The 24,529-nt window shown below is 46.0% G+C and overlaps 1 protein-coding gene across 10 annotated transcripts in view; it reads right to left on the bottom strand.

Annotated features, from left to right (window-relative positions):
• The window catches only part of MTUS2 (microtubule associated scaffold protein 2), a 499,652-nt gene that overhangs the window by 308,241 nt on the left and 166,882 nt on the right, over positions 1-24,529 (bottom strand). For all 10 annotated transcript variants that reach the window (XR_010837215.1, XM_059041785.2, XM_067016457.1 and 7 more), the window contains 2 exons: positions 18,998-21,430; positions 14,000-14,240 (listed from right to left, as the gene is read on the bottom strand). Coding sequence is in view for 9 of the 10 variants with exons in the window: in XM_059041785.2 (XP_058897768.1) it covers positions 14,000-14,240; positions 18,998-21,187 (2,431 nt within the window). In the remaining variant the exon portion in view is untranslated. The remainder of the gene's footprint in view (positions 1-13,999; positions 14,241-18,997; positions 21,431-24,529) is intronic.

Here is a 24,529-nt window from a genome sequence, read left to right as displayed (position 1 = left end):
TACCCTGAGAAAACCATAATTCAAAAAGAGTCATGTACCAAAATGTTCACTGCAGCTCTACTTACAATAGCCAGGACATGGAAGCAACCGAAGTGTCCATCAACAGATGAATGGATAAAGAAGATGTGGCACATATATACAATGGAATATTACTCAGCCATAAAAAGAAACGAAATTGAGTTATCTGTAGTGAGGTGGATGGACCTGGAGTCTGTCATACAGAATGAAGTAAGTCAGAAAGAGAAAAACAAATACCGTATGCTAACACATATATATGGAATCTAAGAAAAAAAAAAAAAGATCATGAAGAACCTAAGGATAAGACGGGAATAAAGACACAGACCTACTAGAGCATGGACTTGAGGACATAGGGAGGGGGAAGGGTAAGCTGGGACGAAGTGAGAGAGTGGCATGGATATACATACACTACCAAACGTAAAATAGATAGCTAGTGGGAAGCAGCCGCATAGCACAGGGAGATCAGCTCGGTGCTCTGTGACCACCTAGAGGGGTGGGAAAGGGAGGGTTGGAGGGAGGGAGTCGCAAGAGAAAAGAGATATGGGAACATATGTATATGTATAACTGATTCACTTTGTTATAAAGCAGAAACTAACACACCATTGTAAAGCAATTATACTCCAATAAAGATGTTAAAAAAAAAAAAAAGACTGTTAAAGGAAGGAGGACAGGGACTGATCTGCTGAGTTGGGACATGTCAAGACTAGAGGTGTGGAAATCAGCTGGGGGGCCAGCAGATCAGGAGAGAAGTCCTGACATTCTGGGAGCAGGGATGGAGTAGAGGTATTCAAGTTACAAAACCAGCAGGTCTGGCTGACTGGTTAGCTGGGGGAGTGGGGGAGGGAAGACGGGAGGGTGAGTAAAGAGAAATCTTCTTTGTTGTAGGAGTAAGAAAAGGCCGACTTCCCTGAAAAACCTCCAAGGGAACCACTGTGGTTACGCCATGCCCCACTGAGGTCATGCACACCCGAACACACAGCAATGTGTAGGAACTCTAGGAAAATCCTTCTCACTGCAAAAACAATAGAAGCAAGCTGTGGTCACAAGAGCCCCAGGGAAGGCTCTCCTGCAGGGTGGCTGGACAGCCTGTAGGGTCACTCCCGGTGAGCAGCAAAGCAAAGCCCAGAAAGGCCCGGGATGGATGCGTGGTACCTCAACAGGTGAGGCTGCGGAGGGATGCAGGGGGCTTAGACCCCATGCTTTTGCTCACTTCGTTACAGGTGTGTCTGTCCACAATCCGGGAGTGATGATCAGGAGACACACGTAAGTGAGACTCCTGGCTCACTGGCATTATTTAACATCCAGGCTGGAAAGGGACCTAGTGAAAGTGTTTTGGTTTGGTTTGGTTTGGTTAATGTTTCTGGAGTTGCAAAGAGATGGGTCTAAAGGTAAAAACAGAACACTGTGCTAAATGAGCAATAAATAATCTGCAAAACCAAAGAAACCTATGTATGCAGTGTGTCTTTCATTGAGGCCCAAATCTTGAGTTTTACTTCCTTGTAATTATCTAAAAATATTGAGCCTAAGCAATTTTGCGTTATCAGAGTACAACTGGGTGCATTTGCATTTCTGTTTAGATCTTGTTATCTCACCTAAAGTGACCGGATTTAATCTAGAGAGTCACAAATATCCAGTGACATATTTTCCACTGTATTTGAGTAAACCCCCCCCCCCCCCCAGGGAGAGCTGGCCTCTCTGTACATAATTGGTCGGTGTATAAATTAGTCAAAGCCTTTGTGTAAGAGAAGGGAACTGGAAAGGGTCGGGTTGGGAGCAGGCATGCGAGAGTGCTACAAACAGAAGGACATTCGCAGCAGGGACAAGTAATGTAAATACCGCAAATGTCATACTTCTGCTGGACGCGTCTGCTTATAAATAGAAGCTGTTTAAAAAGAGACGTCAAACACAGGTGACCTTGTACTAGCACATCTTACAGAATTAGAAGTGTTAGTCAATTATTTTTAACGGACTCCAAACCTACCAATGCTTCTAAACTGCTGTGGGTACACGTGAGGATGGAGAAAGTCCTTGGATCCTATTTGTATTTGTAGTTCTTGGGGAAAGCATCAGAGGCTCAAAGCTCATCGAAAGGAACAATATCTTTATGAGCAAATGCACTTGAATCTTCTGTTTTCTGATCATTGGCTTTAGCACTGCAAAATAGAGGAAAAGCAAAGCACTTGCTCTCTTTGCTAAGGAAAAGACTCAGAAGATTCTGATGACATGGCATGTCTTTTCCATGGAGTGCATTTAAAGCACAGTTCTCAAACTGCTTTTGCAATACTGACGGAACAATCATTTTACACGACTGAGCAGCGCCCTAAGAGGTGCCGGTGACTAGATTTAAGTAGAAAAGGAGACCGCCAGCTCTCGGTGGTGGACAGAACGCAGGCATTTTGTCCCTTTCTTACCAAAGATGCCTTAAAGTGAGAGTAATTCAATTTTAAGAGGTACAATTAATAACAACAGCTAATATTTATTGACTTCCTTCTATTAAGCACTTTACCTACTTAAACCTAGAGCAAGAGACAGGCAAGAGACAGGTACGTACCGAGCCAGAAATTTCAACAGTTTCTGGAACAGAGACGGAGGCCCCCGACTGGCAGGCAGAGGAAAGCGCAGCCTGCAGCAGACGGGAGAGCGGCGCTGCCCTGGAAAAAGCAAGTGCTGACCTCCAGCCGGACAGCCAGGGCCGCAGAGCCTCAGATCCCGGGAAGGAGGAGGGAGAGGCTGAAATGATGAGGGAGACACTATAACCTCCACCCCACTGTCTCCCTCATCAGGTCCTGCAGCGCCCAGCACCCAGGAATCTAGCCCTCCCTGCCCACCCCGTGCCAAGCCTCGGGGTTAGGGAAAACAAACTCCTAAAGAGTCCGAACAAATGGACTTGATGTCCATCCAACTCAATAATAAGCATGAATGATCACAAAGACTTCGAGAAAAGCTGCCGGCATAACACAAACAACAAAAAAATTGAGCAAAACGAAGAGAAAATCTGCCCCTGAGCATATAGAGAGAATTCAGGAAACAAAAGCTATCTTTAGGATGGGAGGGAGACACAAGAGGGAGAGGATATGGGGATGTATGTATATGTATAGCTGATTCACTTTGTTATACAGCAGAAACTACACACTATTGTAGAGCAATTATACTCCAATAAAGATGTTAAAAAAAGAGCCATCTTTAAAAAAATCTAATTATCCCTAGAGAAATCTGGGAAGATACGGCAACAATAAAAGAAAGTGCAATCTGCTATGAAAAGACGCAATCAGAAACCAAGACGGCGTCCTTGGAAATTAAAAATATCCAAACAACAATTCAAGAGAAGTGTCAGAAAATAAAGTCCAGTCAGATGGTCTAAAATGAAAAACGAAAGCATGAGGTAAGAGAAAACATGTGAGAAAAACTAGACACAAGTAATCACTTTGGGAGGTCCAAAAACCAAATAACAGAAATTCCAGGAAGACAGAGAAAACAGAGAATTAAAACACCAAGGATAGAGACGACCCTAAAGCTTCCAGAGAGAAACAAAAGTAGGTCTCCTACCCAAAATAGAAATATATATATATATATATATATATATTTCTCAGACTGGCACCATGTTTCTTTAGAGCAACACTGGAAGGTCTGCATGTTTTGAAAGAAAATAATTTTCAACCTAGAAAATGATATTTGATCTAGTGAATGCAGATGAAAGGCTGTCTCAGAAAGGCAAATCCTCTGTGAGTGTGCTTTCCCCAAACCCTCTCTTAGAAAATTACCGAGGATGCACTCCAGCAAAACAAAGCAGGAAACACATGCATCCATCCCAGGAGAAAGACGAAGGGAAGTTCCAGAAGAAAAACATCTAGCTGAGAAGGCAAACAGAAGCTGTAGGACTGAAAGTCCCAGAGGCAGGCAACCAGGAGAAAGAAAAAGACATCTTGAAACAAAAAGCCCAGGACACAGTGGGTGTCCAGTAAACACATACTGCATAAGACTCCATCCCTCACTTCGGTTTGAGGCTTTACCTACCCAAACCACTCAATACTCTCCAACTTCTGAACCTCTGCTTTGAAATCATGTTTTTATATGGTTTTGGATGAAGGGAGGACAAGAATGTATAAAGATAAGCATACAGCCCCTTTCCATAGTATAGAAAAATCCGGGAAGACAAGGTTTGTGATGAGCGCTCATATACAAGGATAAATCAGACAGAAGTCTTGAGATTCCACATCAAACAAGGTCAAAATGGCAAAACAAAAAAATCTAGATGATTCATCCTCGTCCTTACTACCACTGTAAAAAGCAAATGGATGGAGCAGCTAACTGCAAGGTCCATACCCTTTTGCTGTGTCCCATTAGAATTAGTAGTGGATTTTTGCCTGTACGCTTGAGTTAGGGCTACCATTACTCTTCCTTGCTTTTCATCCTTGAATGATTTTCCCACAATCTATTCTGATGTGAACTTGACTCAGAGGGTCGGGGGTTAGTCAAATCCACCCCCTAGAACCTATCTACTTTTCTCTATTCTCTACCACCACCTTGGCTATCATTTAGGGTATCCTGCATCCGTCCCTTAAAAGGTCCCTGTCTCCATCCTTGTTACCCCACCCCACTCCTTTCCCTCAACCCATTCTCCAAACTTCAGTCTAACAGATATTTTTTTTTTTTTTTTTTTTTTCTGTGCTACGCGGGCCTCTCACTGCTGTCGCCTCTCCCATTGTTGAGCACAGGCTCCGGACGCGCAGGCTCAGCGGCCATGGCTCACGGGCCCAGCCGCTCCACGGCATGTGGGATCTTCCCGGATCAGGGCACGAACCCGCGTCCCCTGCATCGGCAGGCGGACTCTCAACCACTGCGCCACCAGGGAAGCCCTAACAGATATTTTTGAAATGAACTATGATCCTATCAGTCCCTTGCTTAATATCCTTTAATGGCACCATCTTCTTAGGAGAAAAGGCCAATTCCTTAACACGGCTTACCATGTCATTACAATCTGCTGTCTTTTTTCTCATCCTTTTTTTTTTTTTTCTTTTTTGCGGTACACGGGCCTCTCACCGTTGCGGCCTCTCCCGTTGCAGAGCACAGGCTCCGGACGCGCAGGCTCAGCAGCCATGGCTCACGGGCCCAGCTGCTCCACGGCACGTGGGATCCTCCCGGACCGGGGCACGAACCCACGTCCCCCGCGTCGGCAGGCGGACTCTCAACCACTGCGCCACCAGGGAAGCCCCTCGCATCCTTCTTTGACATCCTATGTTCCAGGCATACCAATCTTCACGTGTAGCATTCCCTTGCCTGGAATACCCATCCTCTCCCATCACCTCCTCATGCCTGACCCCCCATACCTCAAATCCTTTGCTCCTTCATACCATACTTCACCTAAGAAACTTTCCTGGACCCAGACTTGGGGTTAGATCCCGTCCTCTGTTCTTCTGAGCCCAGAAGACTTTGCCATCCCAGCACTAAGTCACACTGCATCATAATGGCCTGTGGGATCTCTTCTATCTTGTTCATGGTTATATCCTCATGGTTGTACCCTCAGTGCTGAAACAACTTGACACATAGTAGGTGCTCAATATTTATTACATATACTAATAGTGTTTGTCCAAATAAATAGAAGAATAGTTGTTACGCCTGAGACGCACCCCAGGGCCACTGAAGCTGACTCTCTGGGTCTGGGCCAAGGAAACTTACATGTTTAATAAGTTTCTGCAGGGCATTTTAGGCATATACTCAGTTGCAATGAAAGTAAGTCAAAGACGGGACGGCTTTGTTGGCTGAATGCACAATAAAAAAATCGTCACTGTCAATGTCCATTCCAACAGTATGTAGAAATGGGTGACATTGAGAGACACACTGAGACAAACACCAGTACAAACTTCGTGGTTCCTCCGAAGCCTCCAAGGTTAGTTCCAAGGCCATCCAGTGCTATTAAGACCCCAAAGGAACCATAGTTATGCCACGTTCTCTTGGACCATCTCAGGAATTCATCAGTTCGTCTTAGAGGGATGTTTTCCCACCTGATTTAAATTTTTCTTGGTAGATGCTATAGTTGTCATGAAATTAAGTAAAACTGTGATAAAAATAGTAACGTGGCACTTAGGCAATGCCAAAAAACTTGTTATCATTCTTTTTTTGAAATCGAAGTAGAGTTGATTTACAATGTTGTGTTAGTTTCTGGTATACAGCAAAGTGATTCAGTTATACATATATACACGCACACATTTTTTTTCATATTCTTTTTCATTATGGTTTATTACAGGACATTGAATATAGTTGCCTTCACCATATAGTAGGACCTTGCTCTTTATATGTATAGTAGTTTGTATCTGTTAAACCCAAACTCCTAATTTATCCCTCTCCCTGCCCCCTTTCCCCTTTGGTAACCATAAATTTGTTCTCTATGTCTTTGCGTCTGTTTCTGTTTCGTAGATATGTTCATTTGTGTCATATTTTAGATTCCACATATAAGTGACATCGTGGTATTTGTCTTTCTCTGTCTGACTTCCTGCTCTTAGTATGATCATCTCTAGGTCCACCCATGTTGCTGCAAATGGCACGTTTCATTCTCTACTCTCGTTCTTAACACAGGAATCAACACCTCACCCACTCTGTGTTTCTTCTCTTTCTCCCTTCCTTTGTCTTACAAGAAGCAATGCTCTGCTTCTGTTCCAAGGTTCACCCTCCACGTGGGATCGCGGTCTCACTGTCTGCCACCCACCTGGGCACCTTGTTCCAACAGTTAACTCCACCGCACCCTTCAGCCTCTCTCCCCAGGCCGCTCCCTCTCGCTCACAATTCCAGCTAAGTCCGACCTCTCGCACAGGCTCTGAAAAACAAGACAAGCAGCGCTGCTTCCCCTGCAGCGAGCGCCCAGGCCTCTCCTCCATCGCTGCGTTTTTAGAAACAGCGGTCTATTCTCATTGCCTCCACTTCCTCACTGTTCATTCACTTCGCAGCCTTACTAAGACGTGACTTCCACCCCACGTTTTACTAAAACTGCTCATTCAGAACTAGGTCACCAACTGCTTCCTAATTTCCGATCCCAGCCTCTTTGTGTTTTTTCGTGTCCCGTCTTCTGTGAGACAGACTTGACCATTTCCTACCTTGGAAGAGTCCCCCCTTCCTTAGACTCCAATGCTACGTTTTCCCAATGGCCTCCACCCACCCGCCCCGCAGTCTCCTGCCTCTTGCAGACGTCTTTCTTCAGTTACTCCTCAAATGTGGACACCGAGTCCTCTTCTTGACCCCTTCCTTACTCTGTCCTCCCTCTCCCGCCCTGGCCCTGCTCACCCATTTGCACGGCTTTGACTCACATCTAGGTGGCAATGACGCCTGCACTGACCTTTGGCTCCAACTTCTGTCCAGTCCCCATTTCTGCCCTTTGGAAGTTTCTACCTGAAGGTTCCCAAGGAACCTCAAACTCCGCACGTGTCCAGTGACTAACAGTCCATCACTCGCCCCACCCTACCAAGCATCCTCCAATCCTCCCTACTGAGTAGGGAGGACTGAATCTCCCAAACCGATGACCTCTTTCTCTGACAGATACACACTCTACCTTTACCCCTTCTGGTCAACTCCTACTCATCCTGCACAATTCAATTCAACTCACCTCATCTGGAAAATCTTTCCGGAGCCCCAACCTGCCCGAGCTGAGTTTAGATAGCCCCCTCACGTGCATTCTGCATGTCTCTATCAAGTATGTCTCTCTTCCTGTTGTAATCACTGGTTTAAGTCTCTGTATCCCCACAAAGTGGGGATAATGCTCTCACCTCAGAATTCTTCCTTTAGAAATACTGAGGGGCTTCCCTGGTGGCTCAGTGGTTAAGAACCCGCCTGCCAATGCAGGGGACACGGGTTCGAGCCCTGGTCCGGGAGGACTGACATGCCGCGGAGCAATGAAGCCCGTGCGCCACAACTGCTGAGCCTGCGCTCTAGAGCCCACGAGCCACAACTACTGAGCCCGAATGCCACAACCACTGAGCCCGAGTGCCACAACCACTGAAGCCTGCATGCCTAGAGCCCGTGCTTTGCAACAAGAGAAGCCACCCAATGAGAAGCCCACGCACTGCAACGGGGAGTGGCCCCCGCTCGCCGCAACTAGAGAAAAGCCTGCGCACAGCAACAAAGACCCAACGCAGCCAAAAATAAAAATAAATTAAATAAATTAATTTTTTTTAAAAAAGAAATTTTTTTTTTTTTTTTTTTTTTTTTTTTTTTTTTTTTTTTTTTTTTCGGTATGCGGGCCTCTCACTGTTGTGGCCTCTCCCGTTGCGGAGCACAGGCTCCGGACGCGCAGGCCTAGCGGCCATGGCTCACGAGCTTAGTTGCTCCGCGGCATGTGGGATCTTCCCGGACCAGGGCACGAACCCGTGTCCCCTGCATCGGCAGGCGGATTCTCAACCACTGCGCCACCAGGGAAGCCCAAAAAAGAAATATTGAGTATATGCTTACAATTTGCTAAATTTCTGACATCATCATGACCACTCAAGAGTTCTCCACAATCACTACTGTGCTTGTGTTTTAAAATTGTTCCAATCAAGTTTACTTGTTCTTCAATATATATATTACATTAACTTAATAGCCTACATTTTAAAATTTGGCAGGATTCAATCTGCCTTTTGAAAAAAATTACCAAAGAGTCACGTTTACACAGTACGTTGAACTCTATAATAAAATTTAAGAAGCAGAATTCATAACAAAACTGAATATAAGTTGAGAAAAACTGTCTCAACTTATCTGATTGAACTTCTCTGGTTATTTATTTATAGAATAAAGTATTTCTCATCTAGTCTTTAAAAAACTTCTGTTCTGACACTTTATCCCTATCAAAAAATACTATAGTTCTTTCAGGGTGCACTGGCTGACACAAAAACATGCTTTCAGCAACACTGGGTATTAGTTATTTTCATGAAAACAAATTACATCCTGATATGTTGTATACAAGTTAACATTTTTTACATAATGTATTACATAATGCCATGAGAGATGTTTTTTCAGAAAAAGGAACATAAAACATATATAAATCTACTAAAAAGGCAGTACACAAAAGAACTATCTTTTTAACTCTTTAGATGTGAAGGATCTAATAATGAATTGTTTTTATATACAATCTCAGGTTTCACTAGTACAGATTTTATATCCACCTAAAGGGAGGTAACCGTCCTGCTGTTGTACCTTGAGTACTTAAATAGCATCCTGAGTTTCATACCCAGGCCTGATGACGGTAAAACTTCATAGGTTTATGCATGACTGTGGAGTCAGAAAACACTGTATACAAAACCACAGAAATTATGTAAGAAGTAGGGAAGTGCTTAGGTTTATTTATTTTTCAGCAGACAGAATCACATTAAGATCTGTAAGACTATGGAACTTCCCTGCTGGTCGAGTGGTTAAGACTCCGTGCTTCCCCTACAGGGGTCACGGGTTTGATCCCTGGTCGGGGAACTAAGATCCCACATGCTGCGTGGCACGGCCAAGAAAACCAAAAAAGATCTGTAAGATTTTAAGGGTCTTAGGAGAGAGTATTCATTTATAGCAAAGAAACCGTGTAAGAATATGCTTTGTGGGGTAGCATGTACTTATTGCTTATTCTAAGCCATTTTAAAGCCACTTTAAAGCACATAATGGTACTCACAGAGCCAACACAGGAGTGGAAACAACAGGAATTCTTCCCAAAGCTTAAGTCACAGGTTTACTTGTCTACAGGAGACCTAAGTGTTTTCCTACCTAAGAACTGAAAAAAATACAGTGTATGCAGTTCACATATGAAACCAGATCTTAGGATTCAGAACGAGGGACCTCACTTGAGTTTGGAAATGTGAACGCTAAATTACGGGCGGCAGCACGGAGGGCTGTTCCTACCTCCTGTTTTCATTGCCAGCCTCGAGTGACCATGTAAAATAAAGACCTAAGAATAACCAAGCTGGGCTTCCCTGCTGGCGCAGCGGTTTAGAGTCCGCCTGCCGATGCAGGGGACGCGGGTTCGTGCCCCGGTCCGGGAAGATCCCACGTGCCGCGGAGCGGCTGGGCCCGTGAGCCGTGGCCGCTGAGCCTGCGCGTCCGGAGCCTGTGCTCCGCAACGGGAGAGGCCACGGCAGTGAGAGGCCCGCGTACAGCAAAAAATAAAAATAAAAAATAATAACCTACGTTAGAGTGACAGAGAATCCCAATGTGCTGCATATGTGATGCCAGGCACAAAATTAAGCACAAATTGCAAACAAAATACAACCATATACAGAGACATTTTTAAAGTAATAACAAAAAAACCCCAAACAACCATTATAGTCTGAAACTAAACGAGCAAACACAAAAGAAAAAGTTTTCTCATTAGCTACAACAAACACGATCTGACGTCAACAATCTCTGATAAATACGTAAAAGCAACTTCACCCATAAAGATTTAATTGATATGGAAACGGCCACAAACAATTACAAAATGAAACAAAATATATAAAACTAATGTTTTCAGCAACTGTACGACAACCAGCACAGGAATGTGACCCTTTGGAGAAGGAAAACGAATGAGGTGAGTCTTATCACTGCCAATCTCACTGCCTGGGGGCACCGTCCATGCCAGAGCCCAGCAGGGAGGAACTCAAAGAGAGTCTGCTCATCACAGTGAGCTGGAGACACAGAGATCAAAGCTCGGAGAGTCAGAGGCAGTGAGAATGTGTGGGGCAAAGGGAAGGGAGATATGCAGACAAACTGTCCCCTTAAAAGGTGCTCTCAGAGAGGTCCTGTTTACACAAAACTCAGATCACACTGCCCTACTTCCAAAGCCTCCAATGGTCTTCTCACTCAGACTAACAGTCACATCCTTACGACCTTCTTAGGCCTTCTGCAAGTTCCCTCAATGCCAGCCACCCCTCTACTCTCCTCCCCAACCACTCTCCCCGCTACTTACTCGGCTCCAGCCTCCCTGGCCTTCCTGCCACCCCAGGACCTTTGCACTGGCTCTTCCCTCCCTCCCAGCCTTTGGGGACTGGCTTAAAGGTCATCGCTCAGGGAGGCCTTTTCCAGCCATCCTATTTAAAATTGGAATCTCCCTCCTTCCTGTCCCAAATCCCAAATTCCCCCTTCTCTAATGTTTCATTTTCTTCAATACTAGTGATTTCTCTCAATAGACCACGTGCTTTATTTATTCACTAAAAAAAAAAAAAAAAAAAAAAGTTTGCCTACCCTCATCCTAAAATTCTAAAACAGGGGCAAGGATTTTTGTTTTGTTTTTTGTTTTTTGTTTTTTGCGGTATGAGGGCCTCTCACTGTTGTGGCCTCTCCCGTTGCGGAGCACAGGCTCCGGACACGCAGGCTCAGCGGCCACGGCTCACGGGCCCAGCCGCTCCACGGCACGCGGGATCCTCCCGGACCGGGACACGAACCCGTGTCCCCTGCATCAGCAGGCGGACTCTCAACCACTGCGCCACCAGGGAAGCCCAGGGGCAAGGATTTCTGCCTGTTGTCAATGCTTTACGTCCACACCTAGAACAATGCTGACATGTAACAGTCCCACAGTCTAATTGTTGAATGAGTGACTGAACACATAATTGACCTGTAGCAGCTATGTAACAGCAGGTAGCTCCATCATAATATACATATACCGTGGGAACCATTAAAAAAATAATTTGATTTATTATAGAAGGGCTTACCAAGGAAACAACTAACCATTAAGATCATCAGTTGTTACCTGAGTAAATGACAAGTCACAAAATGGCAAACAGGTAAAAAAAAGTTCCCTTCCACTAATAATAAAAGAAATGCAATAAGAATAATAATAGGAGGAGGAGTAATCATAATGGTAATACTCAATCCTGGCAAGGGTGTGGCAAAGAGAGGCACTTTCAAGAAACTCTAGTGGAAAAATAATTACTACGCATTTTCTAGAAAATAAGTCAGTCTTAAAAAATGTTTGGGTATGTATTTATCCAATAATTAAACTTCAAATAATCTATTCTGAGAAAATAATATGAAAGAAGACAAACAAGTACAAAGATTCAAATTGCAACATTACTGAAGATAGTGTAGAAGAAGCAGAGCCCAAATTCCATGAATAACTTCTGATATTATCCCCCCCATGCACTCCTCCCACTTCCTCAAAGAGGCTGCCCCTGAAGCACCTCTGTCCCATCCATACAGCACTCTTCTGGTTGCAATTTCTCAAAACACTGTGCTTCCTGCTTCCCTAACACTTATCACAATTTCCAATTATGCATTTGTCTTTGTATTGTCTATTTCATCCATTAGACTAAGTTGCACAAAGGCAGGAGGTCTCTGCTCACTGCTGCAGTCCTCAAGTTACACCTTCTGGCACCTAATAAGTATCCAGAATTTGTTAAATCAATGAATAAATGAACAAAACAGACTCTTACGTGGCCATTAAAATATTTCTGAAACTCGATGGCATAGGAAATGCCCACAATATGATATTACTGGGAAAAAAAAAAAAAAAAAATTCACATTAACTCAACTATTTAAAAATGCGTAGAAAGAAACACACTGGAAGAAAAATCTCCGTAATATTAACTCTGGGCTGGATGCTAAAAATGTAAGTACAATTACTCTCTTCTTCATATTTTTCTATATGCAAATTTTTTGACAAGGGGTATATATTATTTCTATAATAAAATAAGACATAAAAGCTAGAGGAAAGCACATGAGCCGAAGAAGGGATGGAGAGAGGAAAACAGAGAAGTGCAGAGCGCGTCAGGAGAGGACAGGGGCCAGCCACCGCAGAGCAGGACAGTGGGGCTGGGATGGGGCGCTCAAGATGCGCGAACAGCTGACGAGAGTGATGCAGCGGGTCACTGCCGAACTGCAGAAAGGTCTCCCTGACACACTACAGCCCGGAGGCCCAGCCCAGCCCATACAGGTAGGCCTCATTGTACAGCACTTTGCAAGGTGCTGCGTTTTTTTACAAAATGAAGGCTTGAGGCAACCCCGCCTCCAGCGAGTCTGTCGGCACCATTTTTCCAACAGCATTTGCTCACGTTGTGTTTCTGGTGTCACATTTTGGTAATTCTCACAATATTTCAAACTTTTAAATTATTATTATGCTTGTTATACCGATCTGTGATCAGTCCTCTCTAACGTTACTACCACGACTTGCTGAAGTGCTCAGATGATGGTTAGGATTTTTTATAAGTAAAGTATTTTTAAATTAAGGTAGATACATTGTTTTTGCAGACATAGTGTTATGGCACACTTAACGGACTCCAGTATAGCGTGAACATGACTTTTACACGCGCTGGGAAACCAAAGGCTCGTATGACTCTCTTCGTTGCAGTTATTTGCTCCAGGGCAGTGGTCTGGAACCCGCACTGCAGGCACACCCAAGGGGTGCCTGTATCTGCTTCTGTGAAATAAGTTGTGTTGAAACACAGCTGCACCCACGCACTCATGGACTGTCTATGGCTACTTTCTTTTTTTTTTTTTTTTTTTGCGGTACGCGGGCCTCTCACTGCTGTGGCCTCTCCCGTTGCGGAGCACAGGCTCCCGACGCACAGGCCCAGTGGCCATGGCTCACGGGCCCAGCCGCTCCGCGGCACGTGGGATCTTCCCGGACCGGGGCACGAACCCGCGTCCCCTGCATCCGCAGGCGGATTCTCAACCACTGAGCCACCAGGGAAGCCCTATGGCTACTTTCATGCTAAGTAATTACGGTACAGACCGTTAGGGCCCAGAAGGCCTAAAATATTTACTCTCTGGCCCTTTCTGAACCCTAGTCTACAGCAGGTATCGGAGAAACTACATGTATAGGAGAAACTACAAGAAATAAGGTGGTGGTCACAAGGGCCACCGTTTTAAGGGTGACACGGAGAATGACGGTTGCAGATATAGACGAGTCTTGACAAATGTCTGTATCTACAATCAGATCGAAGAAAAGAAAAAGGGCTCTTTTAAAGAAGGACAGGCGCATTCATACTTTAGACAGTTACCATCATTTTATGCGATTACTACTTAAAAGTACGGCAGGAAAAAGCAGTCCCGTTGCCTTGGTTACCTGCAGGGTCGGAACTGTAGAGGCTGGCGGCTGCCGCTATGGTTCCTGGTGGGTGAACGGAACTCGCTGAAGACCTCTGGCTCGCGATCAGGATCCTGCTCTTGGTGGATGGTAAACGCGACATTGCCCCCAGTCCCAGCTGGGGCTTAAGAAGCATGGCCGACCGATAGAAAGCGGGAGGAACTTCGTAGTGAGTATAGGGAGGAGAACAAAATTCGTCTTTTCCAGGGCGTTCTGTAACCTATGATAAACGACGAGAAGCTCGGTCAAAGAAACGCACATCACAGGGTGAGTGCTGAACCTGGTCCGGAGACCAAGGCTCCAACAGTGACCGCTCGGGAACCACTGAGCTGCTCCATCACCCACCTCTTACCTTCTCCGGGCCCAGTGTCTTCGATCTCTAAGTCGACAACAACTGTAGGATCCCTTAGGTCTATGCTGGGTTTAATACTCTAGGGATCTACATTCCGCCGGGAGGAAAAAGAATTCCCTCCATCGGATTTTTAAATTTGATCACTACAAAATCATTGGAACTTGTGCAAGTAGTTAATCTATAAACAAAAGAATGTCAATGACGCAAGGAAAGAATTTAGCAAATGTTCATGGAACTATGACAGTCTCATTATTCCTAAGGAGGAAAGGCACGCTTTTCCTGATGACCTAGTCTTACAGTAAGTTGACGAACCTTATCAATTTATGTTAAGTTTTTATTAGGCTACTTAGGAAATAAAGTATGCATTGTTTTTTTTTTGTTTTTTTTTTTTTTTTTTTGTGGTATGCGGGCCTCACTGTTGTGGCCTCTCCCGTTGCGGAGCACAGGCTCCGGACGCGCAGGCCCAGCGGCCATGGCTCACGGGCCCAGCCGCTCCGCGGCACGTGGGATCTTCCCGGACCGGGGCACGAACCCGTGTCCTCTGCATCGGCAGGCGGATTCTCAACCACTGCGCCACCAGGGAAGCCCAAGTATGCATTGTTAATGAGGGGGAAAAGGTTATTTGGAAGAATAGAGAAGTTAATGGAAAGATGTGTTTTCAGCCTTCTACATTCTTTTCACATAATTAAAAATGAGAAGACTGTGAATTACCTCTGATTATCTTCCCTAGTAAGGTGCTGCCTCTAGGAATGTCTGAGCAAGTTTCACTAGAATTGAAGTTCTGGGGCAGAGTCTTGCTGACTGCTGAATTCATAGCACCTAGAACAATGTCTAGCACAGAGCTGAAATCAACAAACATCTATTAAATAAAGGAATCATGTTTCATTCTTTCCTGAATCTAACAACATAACATCATGTTACTATTGCCTGTGATTAACGGTTTGGATTAGAATACAATTGATGGCTACCTTTTATATATGCAATTCTGTACTCACAAAGCCTGTTCATAGCATCAGTGTTTCTTCATGTTAAAAGTAAAAAAAAAAGAAAAAAAAAAAAGACAACGAAATAATCTTATTTCCTTTAAGTTAAAAAAAAAAGTGTCAGAGGCTATGTATGAAAAGACAGAGATGTTAACTAACTCTGCTCTAAATCATAATACATTTCCCGTGTCAAACCTCTATCCAGGAATCACAGGTATTTAACAAATATTCTTTAACAGGGGCTATAAAGCTTTGATCCAGGCTGTTGAAGAGATAAACCCTTAATTTAATACTCTTTTACTGTTGAAATAGATACAAAGTTCTCCTTGAACTAACGTGATTGAAACAAAAGATGAGGCCTTTAAAGTTTTATCATAATCACATTGTAAAATAGGCGTGATTGCTACAGTATGTAGATGGAATTCAGGCCCCAGCAAATGATATTACTGTGAAAGAACATTCTACATCTGCTCTCTGATAAAATGTTTACCATTTTCTACTTACTCTCGTACTGTCAATCTTTGGTTTTTTCTATTATACTCATATTTGCTCAATTTTTTTTATTTTAGTGTCTAAATGTTTGGTGTCATTGCTCATTGCTTTTAGCAGGTGCTCCCATGAAGAAATTATTATCATTTCTAACCTACATCTGTTTTAGGATTGCAATGTCTTATCTCAGTAGTTAGTCTGTTCTTTCAAACTGTATAGGTTTCAGGGGTCAAAATCCATCATTCCATCATTTGAAAACGACCTTAACAATTTCAGGAACCTCAATGCCTGCCATTTTGTTGGGTAATTTGTCTCTGGTAAGATAACAAATTCTTTGAAAAGGTGAAAAGTACTCCTTAGCTGCCTAATCTACGCGTTTTTAATAAAACAAGAGCGTCTACAAAAAGCTTCACATTCTTTTTTTTCATCTTTATTGACAGAACACAGCAGGTATCACCGTACAGTCGTAAACACAGAGAGAGTAACCCCAGATGGGTTTTTTCCCTCTTTCTCTAATGCAGTAGTTTTAGAGAAATAATTCTGAAACTAAAGAATCCTTGTGATTTCAAACAAACTCCTAAAATCCATCAAGGCACACACCACAAGCAACTAAGTTCTTACTGGACTGTCCCTCTTCCTATCTACCCTGTCCTGTGCTCAGGGGACGGCAGGCTGGGGAGACAATGGGGCAAATGCAGAGGCTTCACCGAGAAGCTACGGCAAGGAGAGGGGCTTGTTGACGGCTCATTTCGTCAAGGGGCTAGGCCACGCCACCCAGATCTGTGGTGAAAGATTATCCTAGATGTTTCTCTAGTGCTCTTTTTCAGATGAGATCAACATTGAATTCAGTAGCCCTTGAATAAAGCAGATTACTCTTCATCACGTGGGTGGGCCTCGTCCAATCAGTTGAAGGCCTTAATAGAAAAAGACCTCCCTTAAAGAAGAGGGAAATCTCCCAGCAGATGGCGTTTGAATTTTAACTGCAGCATCAACTCTTCCCTAGGTCTCCAATCTGCCAGCCCACCCTGCATATTTTGGACTTGCCGGTCTCCACAACTGCATGCACCAATTCCTTAAAGTCTCAAGAGATAGAAAGATACATACATACATACATACATATACATACCTGTCTATACAATCTGGCTCTCTGGAGAACTCGGACAGGCACAGTGTCCTGCAGTGATGAGGTGGTACCAGGGAGGAGGAGCCCTAATCACACACCTGGATGCTGTGAGCACACAACCTCACCGGGTCCTCTCACTCTTCCTCTCTTCCCCCCACTTACACCAGTAATTAAAAGGATTCCCCCAAGAAGTCAATAGGAGGGAGTGTCCCAGAGGCCTCAGGATAGCTGAGAGCAGAAAGCAGTCTAAACAAGTCAGCATATTTTATCCTCCTGGCATGACCAGACCCACGATGACCTTCAGAGCCACTTCTGGGGGCTGAACACAGGAGGGGGACTCTCTGGGTTACACCAAGTCACAGCTACAGGAGCAAAGGGCAAAGGCCAGCCCATTCTCCACTTGTGATTAGAGACTACCGCAGAAATGAGCCCAGCACAACCCCTGGGGCTTCTCTGCTCTATCCCGTAGCCTGAGGAAAGGACCTGGGCCTCGAATGCTCTGATTACAGCAGGAAATGGTCCTCAGAGCGGCTGGTGCACAGTGACACTGCTGTCCCCACACCAACGGGGTCTCTCCAAACCCCTCAGCACTACTAAGGCCGCACAAACACTCATACTACCCCACTTCCTGGAGACTTGGGGTGGCTTCTACAGCATTAAGAATAGAGAATATTTGGGGGGGATGTGCATCTAATATAGACATTACTGTATATTTTATGGAGAGAGTGGAAGCAACAAAGAAAGGAAACATATATTAAAAAATTAAGAAGGGTCAAAGAGATAGAACAGTAAACAGGATTTCTGCCTACATCTCCAAATAAAGTTTCTTTCCCAATTGTGTTTTGCAGAGAAAAATCTAGGGTATCTTTTTGTTTGGAGAGGAGGGAGGGTACAAAATTACTCTATTTAACGAACCGTTACAAATGAAAGTCTCCAATGAAGTGATCATTGAACAGAGACCTAAAGAACGTGAAGGAGAAAGACATTCAGATATCTGGGAGAAGAATATTCTGAGCAGAGGGAAGTGCAAAGGCCCTGAGGCAGCAGAGGGAGAGAGAGAGAGTGAAGGAAGGACAGGTGGTCAGGAAGTAAAGGAGCCGGATCGAGTGCATCCTAACAGCTGAGCATCCTACAGGCTCCAGCCCGTGTTCTGAGTGGCCTGAGCGGACGTGGAGGGTGTCAGGGAGAGAAGTGATCCGATGCTGCTTTCCTCTTAATTGATCACTGGCGGCCGCGAGACTGCGTCCAGAGAAAACCTTCTTTCTGAGCTCTGGGAGCACAACGTGCCATAGCACCCCAGTACTGAGAGGGGCCACGGAGTGAGGGAACTGGGCGGGTCTGGGTGAGCATCTCGGTGCTGTCCTTGTTTTGCTGCCAAGTCTGCTTCCTCATCTGGACAATGATAAGAACAACAATCCCCCCCCGCCCCCAGAGAATCACTGCAAGGATTAGGGAAGGCTGGCAACGACTGAATGTGATGTTACGTGGGCCCAGCGCAGAGCAGTCACTCAGCGAAACGCTAGTTGTACTTACTGTTTTGACTTAAAACAGAGCCCATGCCTAACACGTTATTTTCTACTCTCTGGGCTCTTGACATGGACGGATACAAGATTCTCCCATAAGGGAAATACTCCCCCTCAGAGGATGAGGCCTGACTAATTAGAACAATATATTTATTTTGGAGTTTCTTCCATTGACCTAGTTTATAGAAGAATTATGCTCACTTATTTAAACAAGGAAGCCCATTTAAACGCATACTTATCTAACTTGTATTATGTATCATGTCAGGTAGAATTTAAATGACTCTCTTCAGACGTCAGCTCTCATCCTGACCATCAAACTCTTCTCAGAGGAAGTGTCCATCTGCCTACGACCTCCTCTAGCTAAAATCAACCATTTCTGCACAAGTGCATCCATCAGAATCTGCAATCTGCTGGGAGAGGAGATTCTGCTTTCACAATTCATCGAAAATACGCAACGAACTTTAGGATGTTCAACTTACAGACCGTGTCACAGCGACCTTCTCTTACCTCCTGTAAAAACTTTTCGCTCATTTGACTGAAGGGGTGTCCCGGGGGCTTGATCCCAGACACCACCAGTCCGGAGCTGAACACCCGGGGCCTCTGCAGGTCTGGCTTGAACTTGTCGTAGAGGCTGGCGGCCGGCTTCAGGTCTCCGCCTGCCGCCTTCTCCTCCTTGGGGAGAGGCACGTTGCACGGGGGCGGGGCATAGGGCAGCCCCACGGGAACCAGAGGCGCGTCCACCTGGCCGAGGGCCTGAGGGCTCCTCCGGATGTAGGTGATGATCTTGGGCCTCACGTGCTTGGGCTTGGGCACCGCGACGGGCCGGGGATCCGCCCTTTCTTCCGTCTTTTCAACCTGGGGGCCCTCCGTGACCTCCTGCGAGGCGGGTGTGTCCTCGGGACGGGCGAGGCCAGGCTTGGGGATCCCACCAGGGCAGGGGCTCTTGTCAGGCACTTTCAGGGAAGCGTGTGACAACCTGGAGCTGTTGGCAGAAGGCAGGGCGGCCGGGGCCCCCCCCGCGTCCACATTCAAGGCGCCCAAGTCCGGAAAACGGCTGCTGGGTTGCACGGGCTGGCGGGCCACATTCACAGTTGTCTCTGGGTGGAGGGGCGCTGGGGCTCCGGGAAGAGAATCTGCTCTTGCTTGGGGGGCGCTCTCAGTCTTCGCTGCAGTCTCTAGACGGTTCCTAGTCTCGGCAACGGCTGTGGCGATCTCTGGGCTTTCCCCGGCTTCTGAGCCGCTGCTTGGAGGGTCGGGGGGCTCCGGGACCCCAGTTCCGCTCTCTCCAACAGAACGATCTGAATTACAAACCGTGGCGCCGTCCCCGTCCCCACCGCCCAGGACCCCTCTCTCCTCACTGGCACCCCAGGGCCTGCTGTCAGTCGAATCACCGCGAACAAAAGCGACGTGACCATCCCTGGGTGAAACGCTGCTGGACGGGGCTTCACCCGGTTTCCCAGCTGCACTTGGTGAACTTCTGCCCGCGGGCTGACGCTCAGCAGCTCCCGAGGAAGCGGGGCTCGGCCTGGGGCTGGTCTGGAGAGACCCCTCCTCACCTCTCTTTTCCTGCTCGCCCCTGCCTCTCCCCATGCCCGGCGGGTGGGGACCGCTGTGGGCAGCAGCCTCTGTACCCGGCTCCTTTCTCCCTCGGGATGACACGCCATCCTCCGGGGGACATCCCAGCCCCTCCGCCGGGGTGGACTGCAACTCCTGCACGGCCCTGAGCTGGACAGGTTTCAGCTCCCTCTTGGGCTCGGGCTTTCCCCGACCTGGTTGTGCTTCTGGCTTCCTCAGGACGTCTTTCGAGGCTGGAGAGGAACCGAGAGCGCACTCTGGGGGGGCGAAAGGCTCTGTGCTCTGGGTGCTAACTTTGGGTACCTGTCCCCCATCCGGCTGGGTCTCTGCGGGGGTGGTCTCCTTGATTACTGAGGTAGATGGTTTAGGAGGACGTGAGCTCTTTCCCTCTGAGGCACCATCAGCCGGAAGGCAAGCCGGCCCCGGAGAAGGGGCTGCCCCCATCTTCTGCGGCCCCTCCCCGCCACTGGGTACCGGACGGGGGGCTTCTGGGGACGCCAGCACTGCGGGCTGTGGAAGCGGCCAGGCCAGGCCCCCAGCCCACTCCTTGGTAAGCATGTCCACTGCTACGGCAGAGCTGCCGGCTCTCTCCAAAGAATGCCTCCTCGATTCCACACTGTCAAGGGTCTTGGCCAACTTGTCCTTGGGAACATGCCGGGGAACGTCAACCTCCCTCTGAGCCGAAACCTCTGGGCTGGCCTCTCCTGTGACAGTCCTCCAGCTTGGCTGACCTTGTCCCTGAAGACCCCGAGGGGCCTGCAGGGGATCTGTGCCTCTGTCCAGCATGGGCTGTTCATTCCGTTCTCTCTGAGCCATCGGAGAAAATTTAAAATCCTTCACGCTGGCAGGGCCAGCCTGAGATGCCTTCGCAAAGCCCTGAAGGGGGTGAAACTCCTTCTGGACACGGGTACTACTTTCTGGCCCCCTTGAATGTGCATTTCCAATCTCATCTGTCAGGGCGCATGTCACAGGCTCATCGGGAGAGGAGCTGACCTCCAACGTGATGGGGTTGGCGTTGGTGTCTCCCAGACCTAGGATGCTCTCGTTATTGTTTTTCACTCCATTTCTGTTGTCCCGTGACTCAGTGTAACATGATTTCTTAGGAGCCACTGGGACACTCATTTTCCAGCCTTCAGTGGGGGCTGCCTGCCATGCAGTCCTCCTTAATGGAAAGGGGCTTCCTTCAAGCTGCTACCCGGTGAGCAGGGAATTCTCAAGCTGCTTGTTGCCCCCTGACAGCATCACTGGGCGATCCTGCCTTCATCATTTTCAGAGCAGTTTTAAAACTGGGCATTGTCTCGATACACAGCAGGATGACTTATCTGTTAGGTTCCAGCTGAAGGAGAGCCAATCAGCCCATGAGACCTAGGGAGAAATAGAAAGAAAAGCGCACTAGATTGACAGACATAGAGTCTCGGGAGAAAAAAGAAGCGTGGTAAACACAGATTTATTCATCACTTTCCTACTATTACTTCATTCACTCAATCTAGGTACTATTTCTCAAAAGCCTTTTGGACAGGGGCTCCTGCTGGCTAAATATGGGGAACTGTAGCATCAAAATGATTAATGTTAGAAGTGGATTATAAATACATATTAAATCTTACATTCGTATTTTAAAAATTCCCAAGTTCATACTGATACTGATTAAGAAGAGCGGAGGAGAAAGGAAGGCTCTTCTTCACAGAATACCAACTAATATACAAAAAATTAGACAATTAGAAAAATCACCACTTCGTATTCACCAGAGTAATAATTATCTTGGATGAGGGATGCCAATGGTTGCTAAAATCACTGAGTGCAAACTTGTTGGGGAACCGGATATTTACAGAATCTTAAAGCACTACCCTCCAGATTATTCTATTTCTTACAAAGGAAAATTTCATCCGTACAATGGAGAAAGCTGGTAGACACCGTCAAATTTAACATCATCATTATGGAAAGTGCCATCCTGTGCTCCCGACGTTAGGTAGCTCTCAGGCCTTACACCCCCTATGAGAGTATCCCTGCTATAACTGTTCAACCTGAGTTTAATCATGAGGAAATAATCAGGCAAATTTAAACTGATGGGCATTCTACAAAATAGCTGGGCTAAACCTGTCCCCCAAAACACCAATGGATATCTGCACACAATGCACGATCCTTGACTGGATCCTGGATTTATAAAAAAGTTAGCAGAGAACATTAGGACAATTCAAGATTTAAATATGGACAATCCATTGGGTAAAGGTATTTTATCAATGTGAACTTTCTTGGGTGTGTAACAGTATCACGATTATACCAGAGATAATCTGTGTTCCTGGAAGATACATGATATTAAACATGACATGCTTTTTAACACGACATGTTGTCTGTAACTTACTCTCAAACGGTCAGCAAAGAGAAAAATGTGTGTGTATGTGTGTGTGTGTGTGTGTGTGTGTGTGTGTGTGTGAAGGAGAGAGAGAGAGCTCACAAACACAAAAAAAAAAAACAAAAAAAAATTTTAGCAATTTGAAAATCTAGGTGATCCGCTCGACTACACCTGCAACTTATGTACAGGTTTGACACTTTTCAAAATAAAAAGTTGGAGGAAATTCTAGTAGCCTGCGAGTCCTGGATGATCCAGCCCATACATACCTTTCTAGCCTCATTCCCTCTCATCCTTTTCCTTCCTGGGCTGCAGCTACACTCCTCACTCCTCACGTTACCATGTTCCTTTCTCCCTGCTTCAGGGCCTTTGCACATACCCTTCCATTGCATGGAATGTGGAATCCTCCCCTGACCTCACCCAACAAACTCCCGTTTAGTCTTCAGTTTGCAGCTTAAATGCCACTTCCTCCAGGAAGCCTTCCTGATCCACTAGATCAGGTCCTTCTATGATGAATTTTCAAAAACTCTACATTTTTACTTACAAAAGAAAACTCCAAATGTGCTAGGCATCAAAGAAAATATTGTTAAATACCTGGCACATACATCTATCTATCTATCTATATGGCACTTAATATGTACTCTTCGCACGAGTGAATGAATCCATGACAAGATGAATGATGAAGAGCAATATTATTTCTGCCCTGACGGAGATTAAACTCTAATAACGTATTTAAATTTCTACCAAAGTAGCCTCACAGATCATCAGTAAACCACTCAAGGCTAACACTGTTTTATCCACTACTATGAATGCACTCATTAGGCCCTGGGGATGGGGGAGTTTAAAAGTAACAAGGTTCTTCCTCGTCCCCAATTCCCCCAGCGGGGAATCAAAGTGAACAGCCGCCTTCCACGCCTTCCTCTGCTTCGTGCAAACATGCACGAGTGCACACGCACATTACACGGGAGACTGTTAACGTTTCTACCAAAATAGGTTATGTGGCAACCCAGCTGTCTTCCCTGCATCATCGTTTCATATGCGACTTCACACATTCAAAAGAGCATGTGTGTGTATGTGTGTATATACCCACACATACATGTATATTTGTACATATACTAAACATGTACGTGTGTGTATATACCATATATATGTGTATATCTACATGTGTGTACATTTGTATGTATCTATTATAAAACAAAATAACATAATAAACAAGAAAACCAAAGCACTGGAAAATCACCAATAACTTGCAGCTACCCTCACGCTCCTCTCCAACACAGCCCCCACCTTCCCAACTTAACTTTTCACTTGACAGCCTCCCATGGGCACCCCTAAGAACTCAGCGGATGGAGCTCTCTTTTCCTTTCATTTGTTTGCATCTGTACATAAGCATGTACGTTTTCCATAAAAGACATCATTTCCTATAAGCTGGGTTTTGGTCAGTATTTTTTTTAATTTCCCCCTTCTTCCTCCACCGCCCCCCCCACAAGGCACAGTGACATCCTGATCTAGATCTTTCCGTTCCTTTCCCCATGTGTGTAGAATCCTGTCCAAATACACACACCTGTGCACAGGTTTGCGCTTTCATCTCCCTGCTATGCCGCACTTCCGTTCTGTCCCTGTCGCCCTCAGGTCCTCATCCTCCCACCCCCCGCTTCAGCCCTGTACTCCTGCTTTCTTTTTCTCCTTCTCTGCCTTCTTCCAGGCCTGTGTTCAGTAGGCCAGTGGTACCCCCAGGTCCAGCCTCAAGCCTAACCAAGGTGCTGACACTCTGAACCCAGCCTCCGTTCCCTGATACAGAGGGGAGTCTCAAAGCATCCATATTTCTTTCATTATTCAGTTTTCAAGGTGCTTTCCTTGTGCCTCCGGGCAGAAATACGAAAAGCATGCAGGCAAATCATTAAGACAGCAGATTAAAAGAACACCGTGCTATCTGGGTCGGGAAATGGGCGTCCTGGAAAGTCATGGAGAGCAAGACATTCCATAAATGTGAGCCAACCAGACAAAGTAAGCATCTCTAATTCTCTGGGGGCAGAATTATAAGCATGAAGCCGAGAGCCCTCTTGGGTTTAAACTATCGAGGCTGGCAGAAGGAAATAAATGCATTCTTCTCCGCA

Source organism: Kogia breviceps, chromosome 16 (genome assembly GCF_026419965.1).
Source record: "Kogia breviceps isolate mKogBre1 chromosome 16, mKogBre1 haplotype 1, whole genome shotgun sequence".
Taxonomy (NCBI): Eukaryota; Metazoa; Chordata; class Mammalia; order Artiodactyla; family Physeteridae; genus Kogia; species Kogia breviceps.
Note: the sequence above shows the minus strand (reverse complement) of the source record. Positions and strands in the feature narration are given on the sequence as shown.